At 37.9% G+C, this 24,235-nt stretch overlaps 2 protein-coding genes across 5 annotated transcripts in view; both read right to left on the reverse strand.

The window, feature by feature from the left end:
- Nucleotides 1-1,456, reverse strand: part of LOC100471213 (ovostatin homolog 2-like) — a 92,793-nt gene extending 91,337 nt beyond the window's left edge. For 3 of the 4 annotated variants that reach the window (XM_034645922.1, XM_034645919.1, XM_034645920.1), the window contains exons 1-2: nt 1,332-1,456; nt 850-901 (exon numbers count right to left, since the gene is read on the reverse strand). The gene's annotated coding sequence lies outside the window, so the exon portion shown is untranslated. Of the gene's footprint in view, nt 1-849; nt 902-1,221 lie in introns of all 4 variants that reach the window. The other variant, XM_034645921.1, reaches the window with a different exon arrangement.
- An 11,710-nt stretch (nt 1,457-13,166) lies between these two features.
- Nucleotides 13,167-23,179, reverse strand: KLRB1 (killer cell lectin like receptor B1). Its single transcript, XM_034646192.1, has 6 exons — nt 23,009-23,179; nt 19,854-19,952; nt 19,128-19,202; nt 17,822-17,976; nt 17,329-17,444; nt 13,167-13,339 (listed from the first exon to the last, which is right to left on the reverse strand). The coding sequence occupies exons 1-6, from the start codon at nt 23,091-23,093 to the stop codon at nt 13,192-13,194; spliced, it is 678 nt and encodes a 225-aa protein (XP_034502083.1). The 5' UTR covers nt 23,094-23,179; the 3' UTR covers nt 13,167-13,191.
- Between the last annotated feature and the right edge of the window lie 1,056 nt (nt 23,180-24,235).

A 24,235-nucleotide genomic window follows, 5' to 3' on the forward strand; every position in this document is an offset into this window, starting at 1 on the left:
AAAACTATTCTCTTCCAGAACCCTCAAAATATAAAGAAGAATAAAAAACAAAAACAGAAAACTTGCAGGAGTCCTGGAAGCTAGAGAATCTTCCATGTATGTAAGAGATACAGTGCAGGAAGGTTAAAAAAAAAAAAAAAATCAACGCAAAAGGGAAGATCTTGATCTGATGGTTTCTAGAAGAGCAGTGAGCCCAGGGGAAATGTTTTTAAGACTCTTCCATAATCCCACTAATACTCCTTTATTTTGGGATAGAGTAGATCAGCAAAACAAACACAGCAGTTAGGTCTGTCTTTGGATTTAGCTGACACAAACTGAAAATCAGCATATAATTAAAGCTCTCTCTTAAGAGAGATTGATGCCTAGTAATAGCCCGTAAAATTGTCCTTTTATTGTAAGAAAAGGATACGGGTGGGACTGGAGACTGGGCACCAGTGATAAGCACCCAGATTTACTCCCAAGAACCAAACCAGGCTGGTCTCCAGTTCTGAGCGGTAATAACGAGAGGACTGCAAGACACCACCGACAGAGGTTTGCGTCTGTTTGTATTAAGATTTTGAACTAAGAATACTACACTGAACAACATTACCAAGTTATTCATGGATTTGTTAGGGGTGACAGAGAGGTCGGCTTTGTGCGAAAGGTAGTCTTGGTCCTCGGGTTCCGCACGAAAAGCTTTACGTGAGAATCCCCGCTCAGAATAAAGACGACCAGAAGGAAAGTAGCAAGCACAAAGCAGTGGATGAAAGATTAAAGAGAATGTACACTCTCAATTGGTCTCTGACGGAGCTGCTTCCAATCCTTTGGGAAACTCGTCCCACAGGTTGTCAGGGGGAGTTTTTGACCTACCAGGTTTGTACTGAATGGTCAGGCAGCCTTTCTCCAGCAGGTAGGGGGGTACCTGAAATGCAAATGCATTATAATGAGTCTAGGGGTTACCCTGGGGCAGAGGTGGAAGAGGACAAACGTTTGGCCCCTGTGGCCCATGATCTAACACCAAGGTCTTGGAAGCCCCAAGGTCAGGATGTTGAGCTCCCAGGCTTATAATGCCTAGTTGATTTATCACCTTCGTCCTTGCCTCCGGCTTATGTCTCTGTCATTCCCCTTCAGGGACTTGGGACTAGGCCTCGGGGCCGTCCTTCCACTTCTCCTCTCTAGCTTCTACCTAACCGATTTAAGAAAGTATAGCCGATAATATCTTAACTGCAAAAGAAAAATCACCGTTTGACACGCTCCCTCTTTCCTGTTCGCTTGCCTCGTAGGGCACTGCCCTTGCTGGTTTTCCTTCTCCGAGTGTCTTATCCACGGTCTCTGTTGATTCTTCTACTTACGTTGTTCAGTGTTGGGGTGCCGCGAGGGTGAAGTCCTGGCCTCTACTCTTCCCTGTAAACATTCCTTTCTCAATGGCCTCATTTAGTTCCTTAGCTTCATATGCAAATAACCCCCGTATTTCCGGTTGCAGCCCAGAGTCCTCTCCCTAACTCCTAACGTGTTTGAGTTACACACTAGGAATGTTTAGTTGTATACCTAATGAGCATCTGGGTCCCACCCGTCCAAAACGGAACTCTTAATCTACCCCCAAACCTGCTTCTGCACAAAACCTTCCCCCCATTTCACTTGATGACAGATCTCCTTCCCATGCTCAGGCCATAAAATCTGGAGTCATTTCCAACTGTCCTCTGTCTCTGACATCCCACACCAATCTGTCAGTAAACCCTATTAATTTCACCTTTAAAATACATCCAGAATCTAAGCCCCTCTCACCACCCCTGCTGCTGTCACCCTGCTTTCTGAGCCACCATCTTTGCCTTCCTACATTATCACAGCTGCTTCGTACCTGTCCCCTTGCTTCTGTCTTTGCCCTCCATAGTCTCTTGTCAATACAGAAATCACACTGAACACTTAAAATAAAAATGTAAATCAGATCAAGCCCTTGCTGTGCTCTAAACCCCACAATGGCTTCCCATTTCCCCAGAAGAAAAGCCAACTCCTTACAAAGCATAAAGTTAAATATATTGTCATTATTTTTAGAAACCGCTAAAGCAGTTTAAACAAAAAACTCAATGCTTGGAAAAAAGGAGATCACTCTTCTAAATAATTCTGGAACTAAAAAGAATTTGAACAATAACTACAGAGTATTTATAATAAATGATATTGATAGCATTGTATAATCCTAAGTGTAGGATTGGAGTCAAATTCCTACCCAGAAAGAATATTATTGTATTGAGTGCTTTTATTGTTGGTAGATAAATTAAATATCCAAGAATTTTACTCACTTATTCAAGATCATACAATTCTTGTGACAGGATTAGGACTTGAACCCATTTATTTTCTCATTGCATAACCTATATGACACTTCTGTTTAGAAGAGACTTTTGGAAAAAAAAATAAGAGCTCACCAACAGTCTCTCAGAGATCCTATCTCATCTCTGAAGCAAGCAAAACAGAAAAATAAGACATGACTTGGGGCTGATATTAATCATTTGGAAGAGTTGTGGTAAGTATTAGATCTAGGTAAGGAAAATACTGGTGTTTATTGAACTTTTTTTGTAAACGTGAAACTTTCCCTCTATAAACTGCACTTTTATTTATTTATTTTTTAAAGATTTTATTTACTTATGAGAGAGAGCAAGAGAGAGAGCGAGCACACGAGCAGGGGAAGGAGCAAAAGGGAGGAGAGGGACAAGCCAACTCTGTGCTCAGCCCAGAGCCCAACTGGGGGCTTAATTCCGGGACTGAGGTCATGACCTGAGCGGAACCCAAAAGCCAGAGGCTTAACCTACTGAGTCACGCAGGTGCCCCCGCAAACAGCACTTTTAAAGTTGAAGCTGCACATGATCGTCACAAGGTGGCGATAGACTCACTTTTGAATTTATACAGGGACGCTCCTGCGGTGAAAGGAGAGTCGAGAAAAGAATACTTCTTAACACAACATCTTCCACTGGAGAAATGTGTAAAAATCTTGGGAGGTAAGAATCACTGAAGAAATGCACACTTAAAATTGACTAGTTAATATTCACGTAGGCATGCTGGAAAGTGGAAGAAACACTGAAATAGGAAGAAGCAAGGACTGATAGGGAGAAATCTAGTATTTAGTCCTGGCTCCATTAATGCTTAATTTGTGACCTTACCCACCCCAACTATAAGTAGCTTTCACATGTAAAATGAAAAAAAAAAATTAGACTCAGGAATCTTTCACTTTCTTTCCAAATGTAAAAAAAGTCCTTTCTCTTTTTGGTTCAACTTGAATAGGGTTAAATCTCTACTAATGAAATTCTTGCGTCTTAGTCCTCAGAGGCATTGACCCTGGAAGGAAATGCCTGATAAACTCAATTGACATTATGTTGCTGTGACAAGTTTCTTATGGAGAAGGAAAGATAGTTCTTCTTAAGACCTACAAATATGATTGGAGATGCCATAAAATATTCCTGTGCGCCATTTCTATTAGCAGCACAGGGATAGGTGTTCCTGAAAACATATATACATATACTGGATTTCTGTAATCATTACTACAGAGATAGTTCATTAGAGCCAAGTACTCCTCTTCTGCTCCTATGCATTGCCATCCCATATGTAAGCAAGGTGGAAAGAGTAAAGCAACAAGGCTATGTGGGATGAAGAGGCAGTGGGCAATAGGACATATGATAAAGATCTGGAAAGATTTAAATGATAAATTTCTTTGAGGGGAAAAAGAAATAAAGCTGGTCCTGAATAAATTATCCCGTGAATTTCATCTTTCTCCTACCGCACCAATTCATCTTGTTCATGACCCTTGCTAACGTTCTGACATGCCATGTCCAGGAGGCTGGGGTCTTTTTACTGTTTCCTGGTAGCTTCCAAAGCAACGAGATCTTCCCTCTTTTATCATATCCACTGTTAGCAAAGTATTTGCAATTCTTTCCTGCCTCAAAACTGAAGTCCATTCCATTGGAAAAACATGTTTTCAAACTGATTGACAAATTTTATTGATTGAAAGTTCCTTTTTTCTCCCGCCCTTCTAATTTTTGGGGATAAAATCAGAGAATTATTGAATCCTTCCATTGGAAAATGCCTTTGTGGACATCTAGTACCAATATCCCAATTAATGGAAGAAATTTCTGTACACACTGTGTGAAGTATGGTACAACTAGAAATCATTTTAAAGGGTTATATGTAAGTTGAGCAAAAAGAAATAGCACCAGTTTTGGTTCTCTGTCCCTCCATCGAACCCATGCCCTTTGGAATGGAACTTGGCACCTTCTCCAAATAAGATCAGAAGTCTACTATCCCTGCTCCTTGAATCTGGGCTAGTTTTTTGACTTGATTTATCCAACAAAATGCGGGAAGAGTGACAGAGTCCACTTGCACACGTAGGCCCCTCTAATGCTTGGAACTCTCCCAGCCACCATCTGAATAACTTGAGATAACCTGAGGGGAAATAAGAAATGCCTGGACCTGCTAGCCAAATGGACAGTGCGCCAACTGCCCCACAGGTGACTAAGGTCCCCCTAGCCCACTCAGCCTTCAGCTGGTTAGTCAGCAGCCCACAGATGCATGAGTGAGCCCAGACAATATCAGCTGAACCAAGATCAGATCCGTAGAAACTTCCAGCTAACCATAGTCTCATAAGGAAACTAAATCATTGTGTTTTAATCCACTGAATTTTGAGGTGATCTGTCATGTTGGAAAACTTAACAGACTCAGGTAGCAAGTACAATTGTACTTGAACTTATTGTTTCTATTTTAAATAAATTTTAGCATTATATAATTCCATTAATTAAATCTGAAAAATTTAATACTAATTTACTGCTAATTTGTTTGCTCTGATTTGATTGGTTAGAAATTTCGGATATTATTTTGGTTTGTTTTAGCAACTCTTCCTCTGGGCTGCTTTTGTCTGTCTCTGTCTGATAACTGCAATGGATGCTAATTCAGGAAAGAATATTGATAAGCCAGAAGCAGCTCAATTATATGCTAAGTAGTGTGAAAATTTTTGAATAAATACAATGAATGCCTTTAAAGACTATGTTTGTCTTAGCATAATAACAAAATTAAGAGAGAAAGGAACTGATAATATATTTAACACCAAGTATGTGACCAAGACCAAAAGTGCAATAATATTTCACAGAAAACAGCATCTCCTGCAGCTGAAACAATCACAAATTGCTTTACAGAAGGTAGACTTAATTTGAGTCTTAAAAATATTCAAAGTTCCCAACAGGTGCAGAGGAAAGAAGGGCATTCACTCAGAAAAACAGCACAAACAAAGGCATCCTCATCTCATATAGCAGTTCCTGAGACATCATCTTTTTTAAAAATTTTATTTATTTGTTCGAGAGAGAGAGAGAAAACACGAGCACATGCATCCCCCCTCCCCCATGTGCACACACTCGTGTGCATGAGTGAAGGGAGGGGTGGAGGAAGAGGGAGAAGCAGGCTCCCTGCTGAGTAGGGAGCCCAACTCAGGACTCCATCCCAGGATCCTGGGATCATGACCTGAGCTGAAGGCAGATGTTTAATGGACTGAGACACCCAGGAGCCCCCTGAAACATCATTTTATTAACTACTTACAATTGCTTACAAAATAAACTCAGACACACAATGTTTATTTTCCTTTTTAATTCATCATTCATTCAGTATTTGCTGAGTACCTGTCATGTGCCCGACATCTTTCTTGGTTCTTGGGACACATCAGTGAAGAGGCAGGCAGAGATAATTGTGATGGAGGAGCTCGCATCCTGGACCCACCCTCCATTGCTGGTTGGGCAAAATCACTTCATGTACAAATAAATTATTAATTTAAATCACCCTATATTTGCTTTAGCACCAAAGAAGAAGTTGAAATAATGTAGTAATAATTGGATACTGCCTTTTGTGCTTTCAGCATGAAAATCATTACTAATGAGTAAAAGTATCTGAATAAAAACTTGGAGAAGAAAACAAGCTATCTGGAGAGCACCTGAAGTCAGAATTCGAATTACATTTAGAGACTATGCTTACTGCACATCTTTGCCTGGGAATTTGAAGCCATGCAGCAGTTACCTATTTCCTAAAGTTATTGAATATTGAAAATTTCCCGTGAATCACAAATGATAAATCCAAAACACACTCTGAGTATGCAGTGTTCAAATGTTTGTTTTGAAAGGGCCCCATTAGATTGTGTTGGGATAGATGGAGAGGTACATATGCAATTGACTTCATATACCTCGGAAATCAGATTTGGGCTCTAGCTCTATCAGTGGGTCACTTCCTAAATGTTGACAAGTCATTCTATGCTGCTTGTATTATTATTTGAAAAATGGTCTTTTTAGAAGAACTATTCTTGTAACTGAGCCACCCTGCTGAGGTTCGTGGCAACAGTCATGATCGATAGCCACAAATGTTGGTGAGGAAAGCTTTGCTTTGAGGTAACACCAGTCCCAATCACCATCTCACTCCAACTGCATTAGGGACCCCAAGCAAGAACCATCTCAGCAAGCTCATTCAATCAACAGATTTGATTGTACAATAATTTATTTGTGCAGGAAATACTTATGGAGAACCAACTATGTGCCAGAACCACACATTGGTTAATAATACTACATAGGTCCTTCCTTTCATGGATTAAAACACATAATTTGTTAAGATTTCGAGAAAGATTTATTTTGAGAGAAAGAGTTAGAGTATGCATGAATGGGGCAGGGGGAGAGGGAGAGAGAATCCTCAAGCCAACTTCTTGTTGAGCGCAAAGCCCCAGGTGGAGCTCGATCCCAGAACCCTGGGAATTATGACCTGAGATGAGATCAAAAGTTGGCCTAACAAAATAATAACAATAACAAAACAATAAACAGATAAACAAAATAATTACCCCGTTCCATGTGTTATGAAAGAAATAAGGTGTTGCAATGGGGAAAAAAATGGATAAACCTCTTCCGATAGAGATCTATTTATTGTTTGTGTCATTTCTCCGCGACAAAATTCTCTTTTAAAATTTTTTTTTAAATTTGAGTATAGTTGACACACAACATTAGTTTCAGGTGTTTTTTCCTTTGTTCTATACTTACAAAGGAAAACAATTTCCTGCCTGGCCACCTCCACATTTGTGCATTGGAAACAATGACTGCTTAAAAAGTGAGGCTAATGCATCAAGAGTATCTTATTTTTAGTTTTTTTCCACCATAAGGGTTTTTCCACGAGAACTACATTTTTAAATGTCAATTCAGTTAATTAACATATAATGTATTATTCGTTTCAGAGGTACAGTCCTGTGATTCCTCAGTCTTATATGATACCACGAGAACTACTTTCTACCATGCACAGCACCTATCAGCGTGCTGTGGAATAAGCGGACAGGAAGGTAAAACAGAAACAAATGGATTTCAAATCCAAGCACAAGGTATAGAAAATAAGCAGAAGGAATCTCACTGGTCCAGCCTCAAGGTCCATCTACTGCAGCAGGAATAGTTAGTACTGCACCATTACTCAGCTTAGCTCACTGTATTCAAATGAGTCAGGGACTTCCTTTTCTTCCTTTCATTGCTCTGTCTTGCTACTTGTGCTACGCTAGCCAGGAGAGCAATGGAAGCAGCCTCAAAAACATAAAAGCAACTTATTTTAATATAGCAAAGAAGAAATGTAATTATATTACGGAAAAGTAAAGAGAAATAAATTACAAGTTGTGAGAGACAGAGAAGCTTGAGGAAACATTCAGAAAGGAATTAACATTTGATTTAAGCCATCCACAACTACTCAGGCTTTTCTAGTCAAAGCATAAAGATGGGTGAAAAGAGGACCTCACCCTCACGGGACAACATGTATTAAACTATGAAATTGTACAGTGTCAGGAGGTGTTCAGAGATTGGTAGGGAGCCTGCACATAGAGCGTATGGGCCGCTTAGAGGAAATGTAGATGGCAGTACTTGAATGACATAGCAAGTATTTCTTTTGACGTGTTTTAGAGTTGCAGTTAGTTTATGTCAATAAACATTGACTCAAATACTGTAACCAAAACTATTCCTTAGATCTAATAATTTTTTTTATTACATTATGTCAGTCACCATACAGTACATCCTGGTTTCTGATGTAAAGTTCCATGATTCATTAGTTGTGTAAAATACCCAGTGCACCATGCAATACGTGCCCTCCTTACTACCCATCACCAGCCTATCCCATTCCCCCACCCCTCTGCCCTCTGAAGCCCTCAGTTTGTTTCTCAGAGTCCATAGTCTCTCATGCTTCATTCCCCCTTCTGATTACCCCCCCCTTTCTTTATCCCTTTCTTCCCCTACGATCTTCCTAGTTCTTATGTTCCATAGATGAGAGAAATCATATGATAATTGTCTTTCTCTGCTTGACTTATTTCACTTAGCATTATCTCCTCCAGTGCCGTCCATGTTGCAGCAAATGTTGAGAATTCGTTCTTTCTGATAGCTGAGTAATATTCCATTGTATATATGGACCACAGCTTCTTAATCCAGTCATCTGTTGAAGGGCATCTCGGCTCCTTCCATGATTTGGCTATTGTGGACAATGCAGCTATGAACATTGGGGTGCATATGGCCCTTCTCTTTACTACGTCTGTATCTTTGGGGTAAACACCCAGTAGTGCAATGGCTGGGTCATAGGGTAGTTCAATTTTTAACTTTTTAAGGGACCTCCACACTGTTTTCCAGAGTGGCTGTACCAACTTGCATTCCCACCAACAATGTAGGAGGGATCCCCTTTCTCCACATCCTCTCCAACAATTGTTGTTTCTTGCCTTGTCTATCTTTGCCATTCTAACTGGCGTAAGGTGGTATCTCAGTGTGGTTTTGATTTGAATTTCCCTGATGGCTAATGATTTTGAACATTTTTTCATGTGTCTGTTAGCCATTTGTATGTCTTCATTGGAAAAGTGTCTGTTCATATCTTCTGCCCATTTTATGATTTGTTTATTTGTTTCTCGTGTATTGAGTTTGAGAAGTTCTTTGTAGATCTTGGATACCAGTCCTTTATCTGTGGTGTCCTTTGCAAATATATTCTCCCATTCTGTGGGCTGTCTCTTAGTTTTTTTGACTGTTTCCTTGGCTGTGCAGAAGCTCTTTATCCTGATAAAGTCCCATAAGTTCATTTTATCTTTTATTTCTCTTGCCTTTGGAGATGTGTCGTGAAAAAGGTTGCTCTGGCCGATGTCATAGAAGTTGTTGCCTATGTTCTCCTCTAGAATTTTGATGGATTCCTGTCTCACATTGAGGTCTTTCATCCATTTGGAGTTTATTTTTGTGTATGGTGTGAGAGAGTGGTCAAGTTTCATTCTTTTGCATGTAGCTGTCCAATTTTCCCAGCACTATTTATTGAAGAGACTGTCTTTTTTCCACCGGATGTTTTTTCCTGCTTTATCAAAGATTAGTTGCCCAAAGAGCCGAGGGTCCATTTCTGGGTTCTCTATTCTGTTCCATTGGTCGATGTGTCTGTTTTTGTGCCAGTACCATGCTGTCTTTGTGATCACAGCTTTGTAGTACAGCTCGAAATCCGGCATTGTGATGCCCCCAGCTTTGTTTTTCCTTTTCAACAGTTCCTTGGAGATTCGGGGCCTTTTCTGGTTCCATACAAATTTAAGGACTATTTGTTCCAGTTCTTTGAAAAATGTCCTCGGTATTTTGATCGGGATAGCATTGAAAGTGTAGATTGCTCTGGGTAGCATGGACATTTTAACTATGTTAATTCTTCCAATCCATGAGCATGGAATATTTTTCCAACTTCTTGTGTCTTCCTCAATGTCTTTAAAGAGTGATTTGTAGTTTCTAGAATATAGTTCCTTTATGTCTCTGGTTAAGTTAATTCTAAGGTAACGTATGGTTTTTGGTGCTATTGTAAATGGGATGGATTCCCTAATTTCTCTTTCTTCAGTCTCGTTATTCGTGTATAGAAATGCAACTGATTTCTGGGCATTGATTTTGTATCCTGCCACCTTACTGAATTGTTCTATAACTTCTAATAGTTTGGGAGTGGATTCCTTTGGGTTTTCCATATAGAGTATCATGTCATCTGCAAAGAGAGACAGTTTGACTTCTTCTTTGCCGATTTGGATACCTTTGATCCCTTTTTGTCTTCTGATTGCTGTTGCAAGGACTTCTAGTACTATGTTGAATAATAGTGGCAAGAGTGGGAATCATTGTGGTGTTCCTGATCTTAAGGGAAACACTTCCAGCTTTTCCCCATTGAGAATGATATTTGCTGTAGGCTTTTCATAGATGGCTTTTATGAGATTGAGAAATGTACCCTCTATTCCTACACTCTGAAGGGTTTTAATCAGGAAAGGATGCTGTATTTTGTCAAATGCTTTTTCTGCATCAATTGAGAGGATCATATGGTTCCTGAGTCTTTTCTTGTTGATATGATGTATCACATTGATTGATTTGTGAATGTTGAACCCTGCTTGCATCCCAGCAATGAATCCCACTTGGTCATGATGGATAATCCTTTTAATGTACTGTTGGATTCTATTAGCAAGGATCTTGTTGAGGATTTTGGCGTCCATATTCATTAGAGAAATCGGTCTGTATTTGTCCTTTTTGATGGGGTCTTTGCCTGGTTTGGGGATCAAGGTAATATTAGCCTCATAGAATGAGTTTGGTAGCTTTCCTTCTGTTTCTATTTTTTGAAATAGCTTTAGGAGAATAGGTATTATTTCTTCTTTGAATGTTTGGTAGAATTCCCCAGGAAAACCGTCCGGGCCTGGAGTTTTGTTATTTGGAAGGTTGTTTATCACTGACTCAATCTCTTCATAATTAATTGGCCTGTTTAAGAAATCTATTTCTTCCTGTTTCAGTCTTGGTAGTTTATAGGTTTCCAGGAAGGCCTCCATCTCTTCCAGATTGCTTAATTTATTGGCATATAGCTGTTGATAAAAGTTTCTAATAATCCTTCCAATTTCATTTGTGTTGGTTGTGACCTCTTCTTTTTTATTCATAATTTTATTAATTTGGGTCCTTTCTCTATTCTTTGGATGAGTCTTGCCAGTGGTCTATCAATTTTATTGATTCTCTCAATGAACCAGCTTCTAGTCCTGTTGATCTGCTCTACTGTACTTCTGGTTTCTAATTCATTGACTTCTGCTCTAATTTTGGTCAACTGCTTCCTCGTGCGTGGATTAGGCCTGTCCCTCTGTTGCTGTTCTAACTTCTTGAGGTGAGAATATAAAAACTGCATTTTAGATTTTTCTATTCTTTTGAGTGAGGCTTGGATGGCTATGTATTTCCCCCTGAGGACTGCCTTTGCAGTATCCCATAGGTTTTGGACCGTTGTGTTTTCATTCTCGTTGGTCTCCATAAATTGTTTAATTTGATTTTTTGATTTCCTGGTTTATTGAGTCATTCCTGAGCAGGATGGTTCTTAGTCTCCAATTGTTTGAGTTTCTTCCAAATTTTTCCTCGTGGTTGAGTTCCAATTTCAGAGCATTGTGGTCTGAGAATATGCAGGGAATAATTTCAGTCTTTTGGTATCGGTTGAGACCTGTTTTGTGTCCCAGAACATGTTCTATTCTTGAGAATGTTCCACGGGCATTAGAATAGAATGAGTATTCTTTAGTTCTGGGGTGTAGTGTTCTATATATATCCTTGAGGTCCAACTCTTCGAGTATGGCATTCAAAGCTCTTGTTTCTTTGCAGATTTCTTGCTTAGGTGATCTGTCTATTGCTGATAGTGGAGTGCTGAGGTCTCCTACTGTTAGTGTATTTTCATCTATATGTCTCTTTATTGTGGTTAAGAGTTGGCAATTAAGGGGCACTTCATTTGGGATCTAACAAGTATAGGAGAAGGAATAGGTCCATGTTTGGAATGAATTCTGGTTTAACCGGATGGTTTAAGAGAGCTGTATCCTGATTCGCTTTAGAAGGTTGTGTTGATCATCATTTCAAGGGGTGGAAATGTACATTGTGAATTATGGAATCACTTCTTTTTAGATTTCTGTTCTTTACAGGTCTCTTCCTCAGAAGTGTCACACACTTCAAAATCTCACTGTTATCGTATACTGTTCATAATGATGCTTTTGTCTAGAATGTCTCCCTAAGTAATTTATTTCCTAACTGACATGAAATGAATTATACTTTGTGTTTTTGGTATATTTAAAATTGTATATTAACGAGTATTATAAATCATCATGGAGAACAGAAATTGAAATGTTATTTTAGTCATTATAGTATGTACACGAATTTATATAATTCAAATTGGCATTGAATGATCAGAGTAAATAGATACCTGTTTTTCAGAAATTGATTTTTAAGCCTCCAGTATTATTACCTATTTGATCTCCAAAGAAGATGTGGCATGTTTTAAAAAAGTGAACTCATGGGGCACCTGGGTGGCTCAGTCATTAAGCGTCTGCCTTCGGCTCAGGGTGTGATCCCGGCATTCTGGGATCGAGCCCCGCATCAGGCTCCTCTGCTGGGACCCTGCTTCTTCCTCTCCCACTCCCCCTGCTTGTGTTCCCTCTCTCACTGGCTGTCTCTCTCTCTCTCTGTCAAGTAAATAAATAAAATCTTTAAAAAAAATAAATACATAAAAAATAAAAAAGTGAACTCATGATATTTATCTGAATAAACATTTCTCTTTTGTTGAAAAAACACTATTTTCCATTAAATAATGGAAAATTTAATTACATATTTCCTACAGCTTTTATGTGAGCCATAGAAGGGAGACACAGAAGGAAGATAGAGAAGTAATGAGAAAAAATAGGAAGAACACTGGAATGGCAGGAAGAGTTTAGATCCCTTCCCAAGATGCTTTGGTTATGAGATTCTGATATCAGAGTCAGGAGAATGGGCTTAAGTCTATTTTCTGCCACAATCCAGTTGTGTAATAATATGAAAAATCATAGACTATGAAATATTCACAGGACTTTAGAAATCTTTTCCTAAAACTACTCTGGAGCTGAGCTAAGGCATAGTGGGGATGAATGAAGGCCACACGTATCTGCCAGGACTGAAAACCATTCCTCTCAGCTGCTCTGGTCCTCTTTCCATAGAACATCACTGTATCTTAAAATGATACATGTTTTCCCTATATATTTGTTTCCTCGTTCATTTAATGAGTAGATTAGACATGAACTTCTGTAAGATTCACCACAGTTTTACAATTCTCAGTATTGGTTTACTTTGTGCTATTAAATATACATTAGGCCAGTTTAACTGGATATATAGTTAAAATTGCAGAGACCTGTACTGGAAAATAAAGAAATTGAGAGGGGATGTATAGTCAAGAGTCAGAACATACTTTATTTCTTACAGGTTTTAGTTCTTTTTGGCAGATCCATCGATTTTCTGTGTCACAGTCCTCAGAAATAATTCCTGTCTGTGAGATGGAAACACAGCTCCTTTCTTTAGTATAGCCAGTAATTTGTAATCTGTGGAGAAAAAGAAAAGCCTCTCTTAGTGTTTGGGGTTTTCTCACACAATTAATTCTCTTCATCTAGCTAGTGTCTCCTGCAACTTTCAGGAAACAATGGGATGCTCAATTATTAAGTATAAAGTAAGTACACAGTCACAAATATAGTGGTATAAACTTTTTAAAAAAATATTTTATTTATTTATTTATTTAGAGCATAAGTGCAGGGAGGAGCAGAGGGAGAGGGAGAGACTCCCAAGAAACTCCATGCTGAATGTGGAGCCTGACGTGGGACTTGACTCTGGGCTAGGCACGGGGCTCAATCCCATGACTCTGAAAGCTGAGCCACCTAGGCACTCTGGAATAAACTTTTAATTTAAAGCTATATAAATCTCTGGAACTGCAAGTTCATCTTCACTGGAAAAGCATCCTCTAACAATCTTCATTATAACATATACAAAGAAGAGAAGCTTTGGACTGGAATTCTCATCGTATTCCTATTCTATCATTAACATGTCATGTGAAAAGTTTCTTTACCAAGCTTCAGTTTTCTTAAATATACAGGACATAACCACTAATATTTGGGGGAGACATTGAGATGGCACATGTGACAGTGTGACAATGCTTAAACGAAGCATGTGCTCGGTAAACATATTAAGTACACGCTGAGTGATGGGCACATAGGGTCTACAGACTTTGGACACAGCTAGGAAAAGAGGCTTCGTTTGTGTGGTATGTGGTCCGAAGTTTCCTTTTTTCCCCATTCCAAACAGAAGTTGGTGGGTATCTTCTTCAACGTGCCATTAGTTTCAACAAGCGTGAGGCGTGTGGCTCCCTGTAGGCGAGGGTGGGAGTAGAATCAACAACGGAAGAGGCAGTATTAAGGTCAGGTGCCGGGATGGGGTGAGTTCAAGACTCACTTATGTGTTTCAAACCAAGTGGAATGGTGGCAGTGGACAGGGTTCTGTCACAGCTTTTCTTTGTTACTTCATTGCATTTCTTCATGCAGCCCCTTGGCTGAGCCCCCAGTCGGATTCCTCCCTAGTGTCTAACACTCTCATCAAATTATGAACTTCTCTCAACTGCGCTGTTGCCGAAGTCCGCCATGTTTTACCTCTTCTACTCTTTTGATCCCTTCTTCAGCTTTCAAGATAGCTTTTTCAATGCTCAGATGTCCAGGTCGATGACTGTCTTTCCAAAAGGCCCTCAATGGCTTCCCAGGCTTTCCCAGCCTGGTTCTCTAACCTTATCTCATTTAATCCCCAAACAGTCCTGCAAGAAAAATTATCACCACCCTCTATTTTTGTCCTTACCAGCAAGCCAGGCTGACAGTTAAAATGAAAGCAGAATCTGATACCCTTTCTCTATAACCCGATACCTTCTAGGTTTATCTGATCACTGCCATCTTAATCAAAGCATCATTTTTTTAAAAGATTTTATTTATTTATTTGACAGAGATAGAGACAGCCAGTGAGAGAGGGAACACAAGCAGGGGGAGTGGGAGAGGAAGAAGCAGGATCACAGCAGAGGAGCCTGATGTGGGGCTTGATCCCATAATGCCGGGATCACGCCCTGAGCCGAAGGCAGACGCCCAACCGCTGTGCCACCCAGGCGCCCCAATCCCAGAGTAAAATGGAATGTTCAGCTGAATTTAATCCATCCACTTTCCCTATATTTCTGCTCACAGACACCTTAGTGTTTTCCAATTTAATTATGAATCTTAGTAAAATAAATACACACACACACTGCTAAATTGAATCAACCAAAATTAACCATTACTATGCATGAAAAATAAAAATAAGTTAATATCAGGTTTTTATTTANGCATAACGCCAGGATCACGCCCTGAGCCGAAGGCAGACGCCCAACCGCTGTGCCACCCAGGCGCCCCAATCCCAGAGTAAAATGGAATGTTCAGCTGAATTTAATCCATCCACTTTCCCTATATTTCTGCTCACAGACACCTTAGTGTTTTCCAATTTAATTATGAATCTTAGTAAAATAAATACACACATACTGCTAAATTGAATCAACCAAAATTAACCATTACTATGCATGAAAAAATAAAAATAAGTCAATATCAGGTTTTTATTTATATGTAAATAAAGTATGGAATACATACCCAGAAAGTGTATAAAAAATGAGGATNGTGTTTTCCAATTTAATTATGAATCTTAGTAAAATAAATACACACACACACTGCTAAATTGAATCAACCAAAATTAACCATTACTATGCATGAAAAATAAAAATAAGTTAATATCAGGTTTTTATTTATATGTAAATAAAGTATGGAATACATACCCAGAAAGTGTATAAAAAATGAGGATAGACTTTTATGTGTGTGTCTGTGCTGTGTGTGTGGTATATACAAGGAGTACACGTGGTGTATATGTATGTGTATGTGTAGTGAGTGTGTCTTGTGTGTGGTGTATGCGGGTGTTGTTTTTGGTGTGTTTTGCTGTGTGGTTTGTGGTGTACATGTGGTGTGAGGATAGATTTTATTTAACAGAATAGGGATGCTTGCCTTTTCATGAGTTTATTCTACTCCAGAACACTTACTTTATTCTTTCATTCATTTATTCATTTACTTATTTTAGAGAGACTGAGAGAGAGAGCACACAGTGGGAGAGGCAGAGGGAGAGAGAATTCCAGACTCCGTGCTGAGTACAGAGCCCTACACAAGGCTCTGTCCCCGGAACCCTGAGATCATGATCTGAGCTGAAACGAGGAGCCAGACACTTAACCAACTGTGCCTCCAAGAACACTTATTTTTAAAAAATCTTTTAAAGAATCACATTTAAAAAAACAGTTTAGAATATGGGTCAAACAATATGAATATTTGCTGATTAAGCCAGCTTTTTTTCAATGTTTAATACTTTTCCATATAAATTATCACTATAGTTTAGATAAACTTGAACGTGCTCCTGTGTTTTAAATTTCATGTTTTTACCTCATGTTCCTCATGCTTTTTGAATGAAAAAAAAATTAACTATAATTTATATGGATTTGATTGAGTCATTTACAGACTCAAAAAATGCAACATAATATCATCTCTTCTGAGAAATCTACCGAAAAGTTCTTTACAGAAACATTATTGAATTCCTACATACTTTTGCTTCTGAGGAAAAAAAATACTCTTCTGTTGTTGTACAATTAACCATGAATTTTGTTAAAATATGTAATTTACCTGTGTAACATCAAAGCTCCTATTATACTGCTAGTTATCTTGACTGTCTTACACAAGAAACTATAAGGTGACACCCAACAGAAAACAGCAATTAGATCCTTTGTGGCCTATGCCATATTAATCCCATTCCTTCAAATAACTGTCTCCTTTACACCACTGGTTAAAATATAGAGCTGACGCTTAAACAACATGGGTTTGAACTACACAGGTTCACTTCTGTGCATTTTTTTTTTTTTAGAGAAATGCAGTACAGTGCTGTGTGTTTTCTGTTTTTGTGATTTCTTAATAACATTTTCTTTTCTCTAGCTGATTGTAAGAATACAGTATAGAATACATATAACATATGAAATATATGTTAATCAATAAGGATTTGGCTTGTCTGGGTTCTGCACTCTGATATTTACTTTTTTTTTTCTTATATTCACTGTTCCAGTGCTGATTGTGCTGATTGTGACCCACCAAGGTATATTGTCCCACAATTTGAAAAACACTACTTAAAAATGTTTGCATGCTAAAAGCCTCCAGCTAGAGATTGTTTAATTTCATGTGCCCCTCCCAAAAGTTAGTCTATTCCTTGTCTCCTCTAAAACCCCCTTGCAGATAAAAATATATATTGCTATAATGGGCTGATGTCTTTTCACATATGGAATATTCAACCAACCAACTTCAACATCATTCATCTTAGTCTATTCTGAATCTCTTGAAAATTTCTAAACTAAATTAAAACCACAAGACTCAATCTTCCAGAACAGTGTTACTATCTTGTAATATAAACCCGATATAGAGTGAACATTCAAATTAGTTGATCTAATACTCACACATTTGAATTGGAAAATGAACCATTTATCCACTTCCATTTCTTCTCTGATAACGTTAAATTTAGTCCAATCCAAAAGAGCATCCCCTTTTCATTTATCTGCTTTCGTATGAGTTTCTATCAATGAAATGAAAGAAATGACTGAATATTGAATCTGCATTATCTATTCATGACTTGCATTTTTCTACTCACTCTCTAAAACAGAGTTCAAGTCTCATGTAGCCTATGATGCCTTTCCTAACTCCCCATCAGAGTTAATTATTATTGCTTTTTTGTGACATTATTGTCTTTATATTTATATTCATATTGCTGTATGCATCAATTTATATTCAATAATTTGCTTACACCTGTGTGTAGTCTGTCAGACTGTGAGCTTATTGAAGTTAAAGTTGTTACTTCTATCTGCATGGAACCTTTGAGCTAAAGCCCAAAGATCCTGGTATGGTTAGAAAAAAGTGCTAAGTTTTATTAAGGTATCTTATTTAATTATTTACCAATTCTTCCTGATCTTGAATAAGCAGCAAACTGGATTCTTTTGTGGAACAATCAGTCAGACTGTCTTTCCAAGTGTTAGGAATAGGAGAAAGAAACAAGCATTTTTCTGGGAGTAGATGCCAACCTTCTGGGCACTTTAACAGATTTAGTTTCTCTGAAGTAAACAGAAAGAAGAAATAAATAAGTGTTATATTTCTATCCTGTCTCCACCCACCATAACTAATCATATATGCACAGGTCATTAAAAATGCATAGAAGTCTCTGATTATCACTGTAAGAACAACAAATGAATTTATTATAATTTTGAGGTTTTTGAGACTTACTGTTTCTGGTATCAAGAATTGAAAATTCATGACCAGTTTTACTGAGCATAAATGGAACCGTAGAATATTAGAATAGGGAAAGACCATCTCCATCATTTAAACAGCCACATCTTACTTTTTAAGGCACTGACAGAATAATTTAAGTTCACACACTCAGATGGTGGTAGAGTCAAAACTATTCCTGAGTTTCCTTAAACTCATCACTAGCACTGACTCCACTATATGTCCAAAATATAGGTATCTAAAAAATGTTTATTTTAAACAACATGTAAACTACAAGGCAGATAATAATTGGTTTCACTAAATTAACAACAAATTCTATGGAAAATTTCTAATTGCCAAATTATCTATTTGCTAACTTAAGGCAATCTATTGGATAACATTTTCCAGAAGGAATTTCCAGGTTTCCTAACATTTCTGCTCTATAAGAATGTGCTCAATCCGTGATCACATTCCGCTACGGTCATTCAACAATAGTGTCTTTGTTAACTCACTACCTAGTGGAGCAAGATTGATGTCTTAAGATTAATGAACATTAATATTAATGAACACAATAAATATTTAAAAATTCATTTTATGTTTGAGTTCTACTAATTAGCTTTGGACAAAAGTTAACTCTTTGACATGCTCATTAAGATCATCGAATACTTTGCATGAGTGTATAGTTTACTTTTTAACATGATGTTTGGCTATTAATTATTGAATATTCTAGCAACACCTTCTCATGAGGCAGCGTGAGCTGGTGATTAAGATCATAGACTCTGATGTCTGGTCACAGGTGTGATTTCCTTTGTCACCTCTTACTAGATGTATGACCCTAAGTCAGTTGCTTACCCTTTCCATCCCTCAGTTTTGTTAAACATAAAATCAGAAAGAAAATGCCACCTTCACGTACGGATTGTTAAGAGCCTTTACTACTGTAAGGTTTGGTATCTGTCAAATATGGGCTGCTATTTTTAGGAAGTTCAAGCTACCAAATTACCTGTTGTTTCATTCCTGTTCTCTTGAACATCCACTCGGTTTTCTTCTACTGACGAGTTTCGTCTTAAAAATATCACTAGTAAGTAAGGAGAAAGCATTAAGAAGATTAAATGCTGAATGTGGTGAAATAGACATGTTATATTGATCGCTTGAGAAGACTGTATTATCTCAACAAGGCTGAATGTGGACAGAAGATAAAGCAATAGTAATGTAGCAAAGCGTCTAGTTGGAACACAGCATACATACACAAACAAACAAACAAGAAAACATATGGAACAGTGAACTCACACAGACACTGCCTTACCTGTTATCTACTCTTAAGTTGTTTATACTCCTGACCAAGTTTCTCATCTAATGCCTGCCCCATGGGAAAGATTGCCTAGTGCAATCTGGAATTTAGTAGGCGCTTCAAAAGCTGTAAATAAGGGAAATTTTAAATTTTCTTTGTCACTGTCATGTTTTGATGATAATTGTGATCATTTTTAGGTTCGGGGGGCACATCGGAAATACCCCATGAGGATGATCAGAACAAGTAGGAAGAGAAATGTGAAAGGCTGAAGTTTGCAGAGTAGATTTGGGCCGAGCATTGTGAAAAGCATTGTTTTGTAATTGTTTTCATTTTATTGGTCTTTCACTAAGTTTGAGGTAGCCAAATGATGTTGATACTCTAATATTTGTGATAGAAATAATATAAGTATTCTGAAGCAAATGATCTTGCCTCACTTACCTGAAACACTCAACCCAATCACAGTCAAAGTAAGAAGAATAACCGCAGAACAGCCAAGTTTCAGAGCAAACTGATGCCAAGATGAGCCTTGACAGACGTCTGAGAAGTCAAGAAAATACACTCAGTTAACCCAGTTGAGTTCATCCGGGACCAAAAGCAAGGGTGTTTTGGAGCACGCATAGACAGATTCAGGTTGGGAGCTGGGGGCAGGAAAGAATATTTATCAGCCTTTACTACTGTAACGTTTGGTATCTGTAGAATATGGGCTGTTATTTTTAGGAAGTTCAAGCTACCAGGGACCCACAACGTGGATTCTCAGTCAGACCCAGCTGAGAGTTTGCTCATAGATAAAGCAGAAATATTTATGCTTGTCTTATGTACAAATGATCGGTGTAATAATCAAATGGGATAGATGTGAAAAAGTTTTGAAAATTGCCAAGTGTTGTGTAAAAATGAAGCACATACCCTATTGTAGGGAGTCAGTCAAAGAATTTTAGCTAAAAAGGATGGCCTTCGTCTGGTCAAGGTATTTTAGAAAGACCTCTACTGAGGCTCTATTTTGTGTTAAGCACAATTTTAGGTTCCAGTGATATACAACAATTCTATTCTTGGACATGGATTCCTCTACTTTATTGTTGTCTAAAACAATTATCTCCAAGTTGAGTCAGACGTATGGCATTCAAGGAAGAGTGTTTTGTGAAGCTGCATGTTATTCTCAGTATTTCAATGAATGGAACATAGCACACACTTATGTCTACAACACTGCATAATCTAACAAAATATCAAATATTTGTATTTCTCTGTAATCATATCATTTACAATGTATTATATATCTCATGTTCATCAGAAATTGTGACTGTATTAATTAATGAAATGGGAGCCTAAATTAATCATAAATGTATTAATGTATTTTGGTTCTCGACATCTTTGTTTTATTTTTTTAAAGATTTTATTTACTTATTTGACAGAGAGAGGGCACAAGCAGGGGGAGTGGCAGGCTCCTTGCTGAGCAGGGAATGCAATGATCCCAGGACTCCAGAATCATGACCTGGGCCAAAGGCAGATGCTTAACTGACTGAGCCACCCAGGTATCTGGTTCTAGACATCTTTAAAAATTTGGATTTCATAGGGAAAAATAATGAGAGAAATTTTCTAATAAAAAAATTTGTCCCACAATTCTTTCAGGTCTTGACTCAAATGTCATTTTGCCATCACCTTCTGTAAATATGCCATTTGATACTGTACTCTCCCCCAAAGCTAAATTCTATTTCTATTTTTTACTTTTCTCAATTGCACTTAATATCACGTGATCTTTTTACATATACTTAGTTCTTTGTTTATCTGTATGTGTCTATAGTAGTATAATATAAACATAATAAAGGAAAAGATTTTTTTCTCTATTTTGTTCACTGCTGTCCTCGCATGCCTGGCACATAGAAGGTGCTTATTTTTGAATGAATGAATAACCCTTAGAGACATTTTGCCAACACCTTACTTACTTTTCTAAGGACCAAACCCCTTGACTGTAACAAAATAGGTCAACGTTCACATCTCTGGTTTTACTGACTCCTTTGGTTGCTTTCACTATTTTACAATAACCACAGCCTGAAATTTTTAGCCAAGAAACTCAGTTGTGGTTTCACAATAATTATAATATCAGGTCAATGTTTTTTAATGACACATTTTGTTGACTTTATTCTACTTTTTTTAGGTTCCCTTTCAGGATGGTATTTTGTAGGATAAAAATATGATCAGACTAGACAAATTTTCTGGACCCATTGATTTGGGGTCATAGAGAGTAGCTTTTGAAGAAAATCTCTCTGTCTTTATTTTTCTTCTGTTTTTCTGACATTCCCTTTCAACACCATCTTCCTTTCTCTCCACTTTTGCTAGATCTGAATAAGAAGACTTACTCTTTGCCATAAAAAAATAACTGTGGCTACACTAAACCCCAACTGTAGTTATTAAAATACTTCAATTCCCCTTAACTCCCATATGAAGAGTATAGTGAAACTTATTTGGTAACTCTAAACCTTTTTTCCCAATTTGGAACATTGATAATATAATAGTTTCAAACCTATACCAAATCATCCTAAAAGGATATAGTCTACATGTTTAGCACAATATGAAACAAATACTAGGTTAGATAAAAATCCCAATATTACTTTGGTTAGATTTCAGAAAGTCATGGTAATTTCATATGTATTTTCTGCCTAGTTTCTGGTCTTTTTCCACCCATGTCCAGGTCATGGCATCCCTCACCTATTACTTCATATTACCCTTCCCCATTTTTTTTTTTTTCACTGACATGGAAAAGTGCTGATTTCAACAAGTGTCAAATAGGTTTGTTCGTTAATGATATGTTTCATGGCTTATCTCCTTCTAAACTGTGATACTTTTCAAGTATCGTTTCAAAGTTAGAAACTATCGCATTGTAATTATATTGAAGTCTTTGATCTTGAATATGATTTTCTTCGAGAATTTTTTCCCCCTTCTCTTTGGAGAGTGAAGGATGTTAATCATTAAGCTTACACTTTGCATTGTGAAAAAATACTACAGAAGTAAATTCACTGGAACTTAATCTTAATATTTTGTGGAGAGATTGGGAATAAGGTAGGTTGCCATTACAACAAGGTAGCAACGTGTCTCTAAAATATTACTTTGTTCATATTTGTAAAATATTTCTTCCTGGTTTTTAACCAAGGCTCAGTAATAGAAGTGATGTTCACTTTTCACATTCATATATTTTTAATAAAGATTTTATTTATTTATTTGACAGAGAGAGAGAAGGAGAGCACGCACAAGCAGGGGGAGCAGGAGAGGGAGAAGCAGGCTCCCCACTGAGCAGGGAGCCTGATGTGGGGTTTGATCCCAGGACCATGAGATCATGACCTGAGCTGAAGGCAGACAGTCAACCCACTGAGCCGCCCAGGTGCCCCCACACTAATATCTTGATTTAAAAAAAAAGAAATCTACAAGGTGTGTGCTTTTCTTCACAGTTATTGTTACCTACAGACAAACGAGGCTGCACCACCGTAACATTTATATAGGACTGCTGCTCATCCTCAGAGCAGTGATTTAAAACCATAAATACAAGACGAAATTCTAACTGTGGAAGATAAACAAATGCCAAAAGGAAAATTAAAGGTACTTACCTTGAGGAAGTGATGGGGCTGATGAACTTGCAAGGCAAGAACCCCTGGATAAGTTTAAGTCAGCATATACCACTTGTCCATCCATTGCAAGAAGGGGAATATGGCACTGAACTTGTGTGTAAGGACAGACTCCAAGTTCTATGAGTTAAGATCAGCAAAAGGAAGTGCCCAGTCTGAAATGCTTTGTTGTGTCTCTTGTATCCCCTCCCACCCACATTTTTAGCTGTGGGTTTTCTCCGAAATTAGTGAGACAATCCACTTATTGGGTGTCCAATATACTTAGATATGTAATATCTACTTTGCTTAATTAATTGGTCTGTTGTTTGACAAAATTTGGTCAAGATTTTGTTGTTGTCCTTCTAACCATCCATTTTGAGTATCTTTCTAAGGGTCAGGACCAGGATGAGGCAAATGAGACATTCCTCTAGTGTGCGCATTTAAGGGACTCTCCAAAAAGACTCAGTAATCGAGAGAAATAATAGTTAATGCAATGTCACAAAACATAAACATTTGTGCAAAAAATGGCAGGATGCCTTTTAAAAGCTCTAAATTCTTCCTGAAATATTTGTGTTCCAAATAAAGTTGTAAAATATGGAAAACGGCATTCAAATGTGGAAATGGCCTCTTAATAAGATAATTTAAAAAAGCATCCATAAACCACTCTTAGCTTAGTTCTAAAGACACTTGTGAGTATAACAAATTCTCCACATAAGTAAAAAAATTGAAAGCTGCCAGAATTACAGAAAATGGAGCACTTGAGTCTGTGGAATTTCCTCTTTCAAGGATTTTCAGGCATAGGACCTTGGATGCCACCAAGTCTGACATTCCTACATTACAAATGAGAAGAGAGAAAACCAGGGATTTCCTCAAAGTCACTTACTGTAATCAGGGCAGAATTGTACCAAATGCTCAAAATCACAGTGAAACCAGTCTCCTGGCTTTGGTTCCCCAGCAGGCAGAAAGTGTCTTTTCACCCCAGAAAGTTTTCATTCTGTGCCTGCCATAGAGGCATAGGCTTAGTCCTTAAAGATTACTGATAATTATGAAAAGTAAGCATGTGTGAGAGTTGAGTGCCCCAAAAAGAAAAATATGACTTTTTTTTTTCATTTTTTATTAGATTTTGTTCATCCATTTGACAGAGAGAGAGTGTGTGTGAGCACAAGCAGGGGGAATGGCAGAGGGAGAGCCATTCCCCTCTGAGCAGGGGGCCTGAGGGGGACCAAGGGG

Source organism: Ailuropoda melanoleuca, chromosome 16 (assembly GCF_002007445.2).
Source record: "Ailuropoda melanoleuca isolate Jingjing chromosome 16, ASM200744v2, whole genome shotgun sequence".
Classification (NCBI taxonomy): Eukaryota; Metazoa; Chordata; class Mammalia; order Carnivora; family Ursidae; genus Ailuropoda; species Ailuropoda melanoleuca.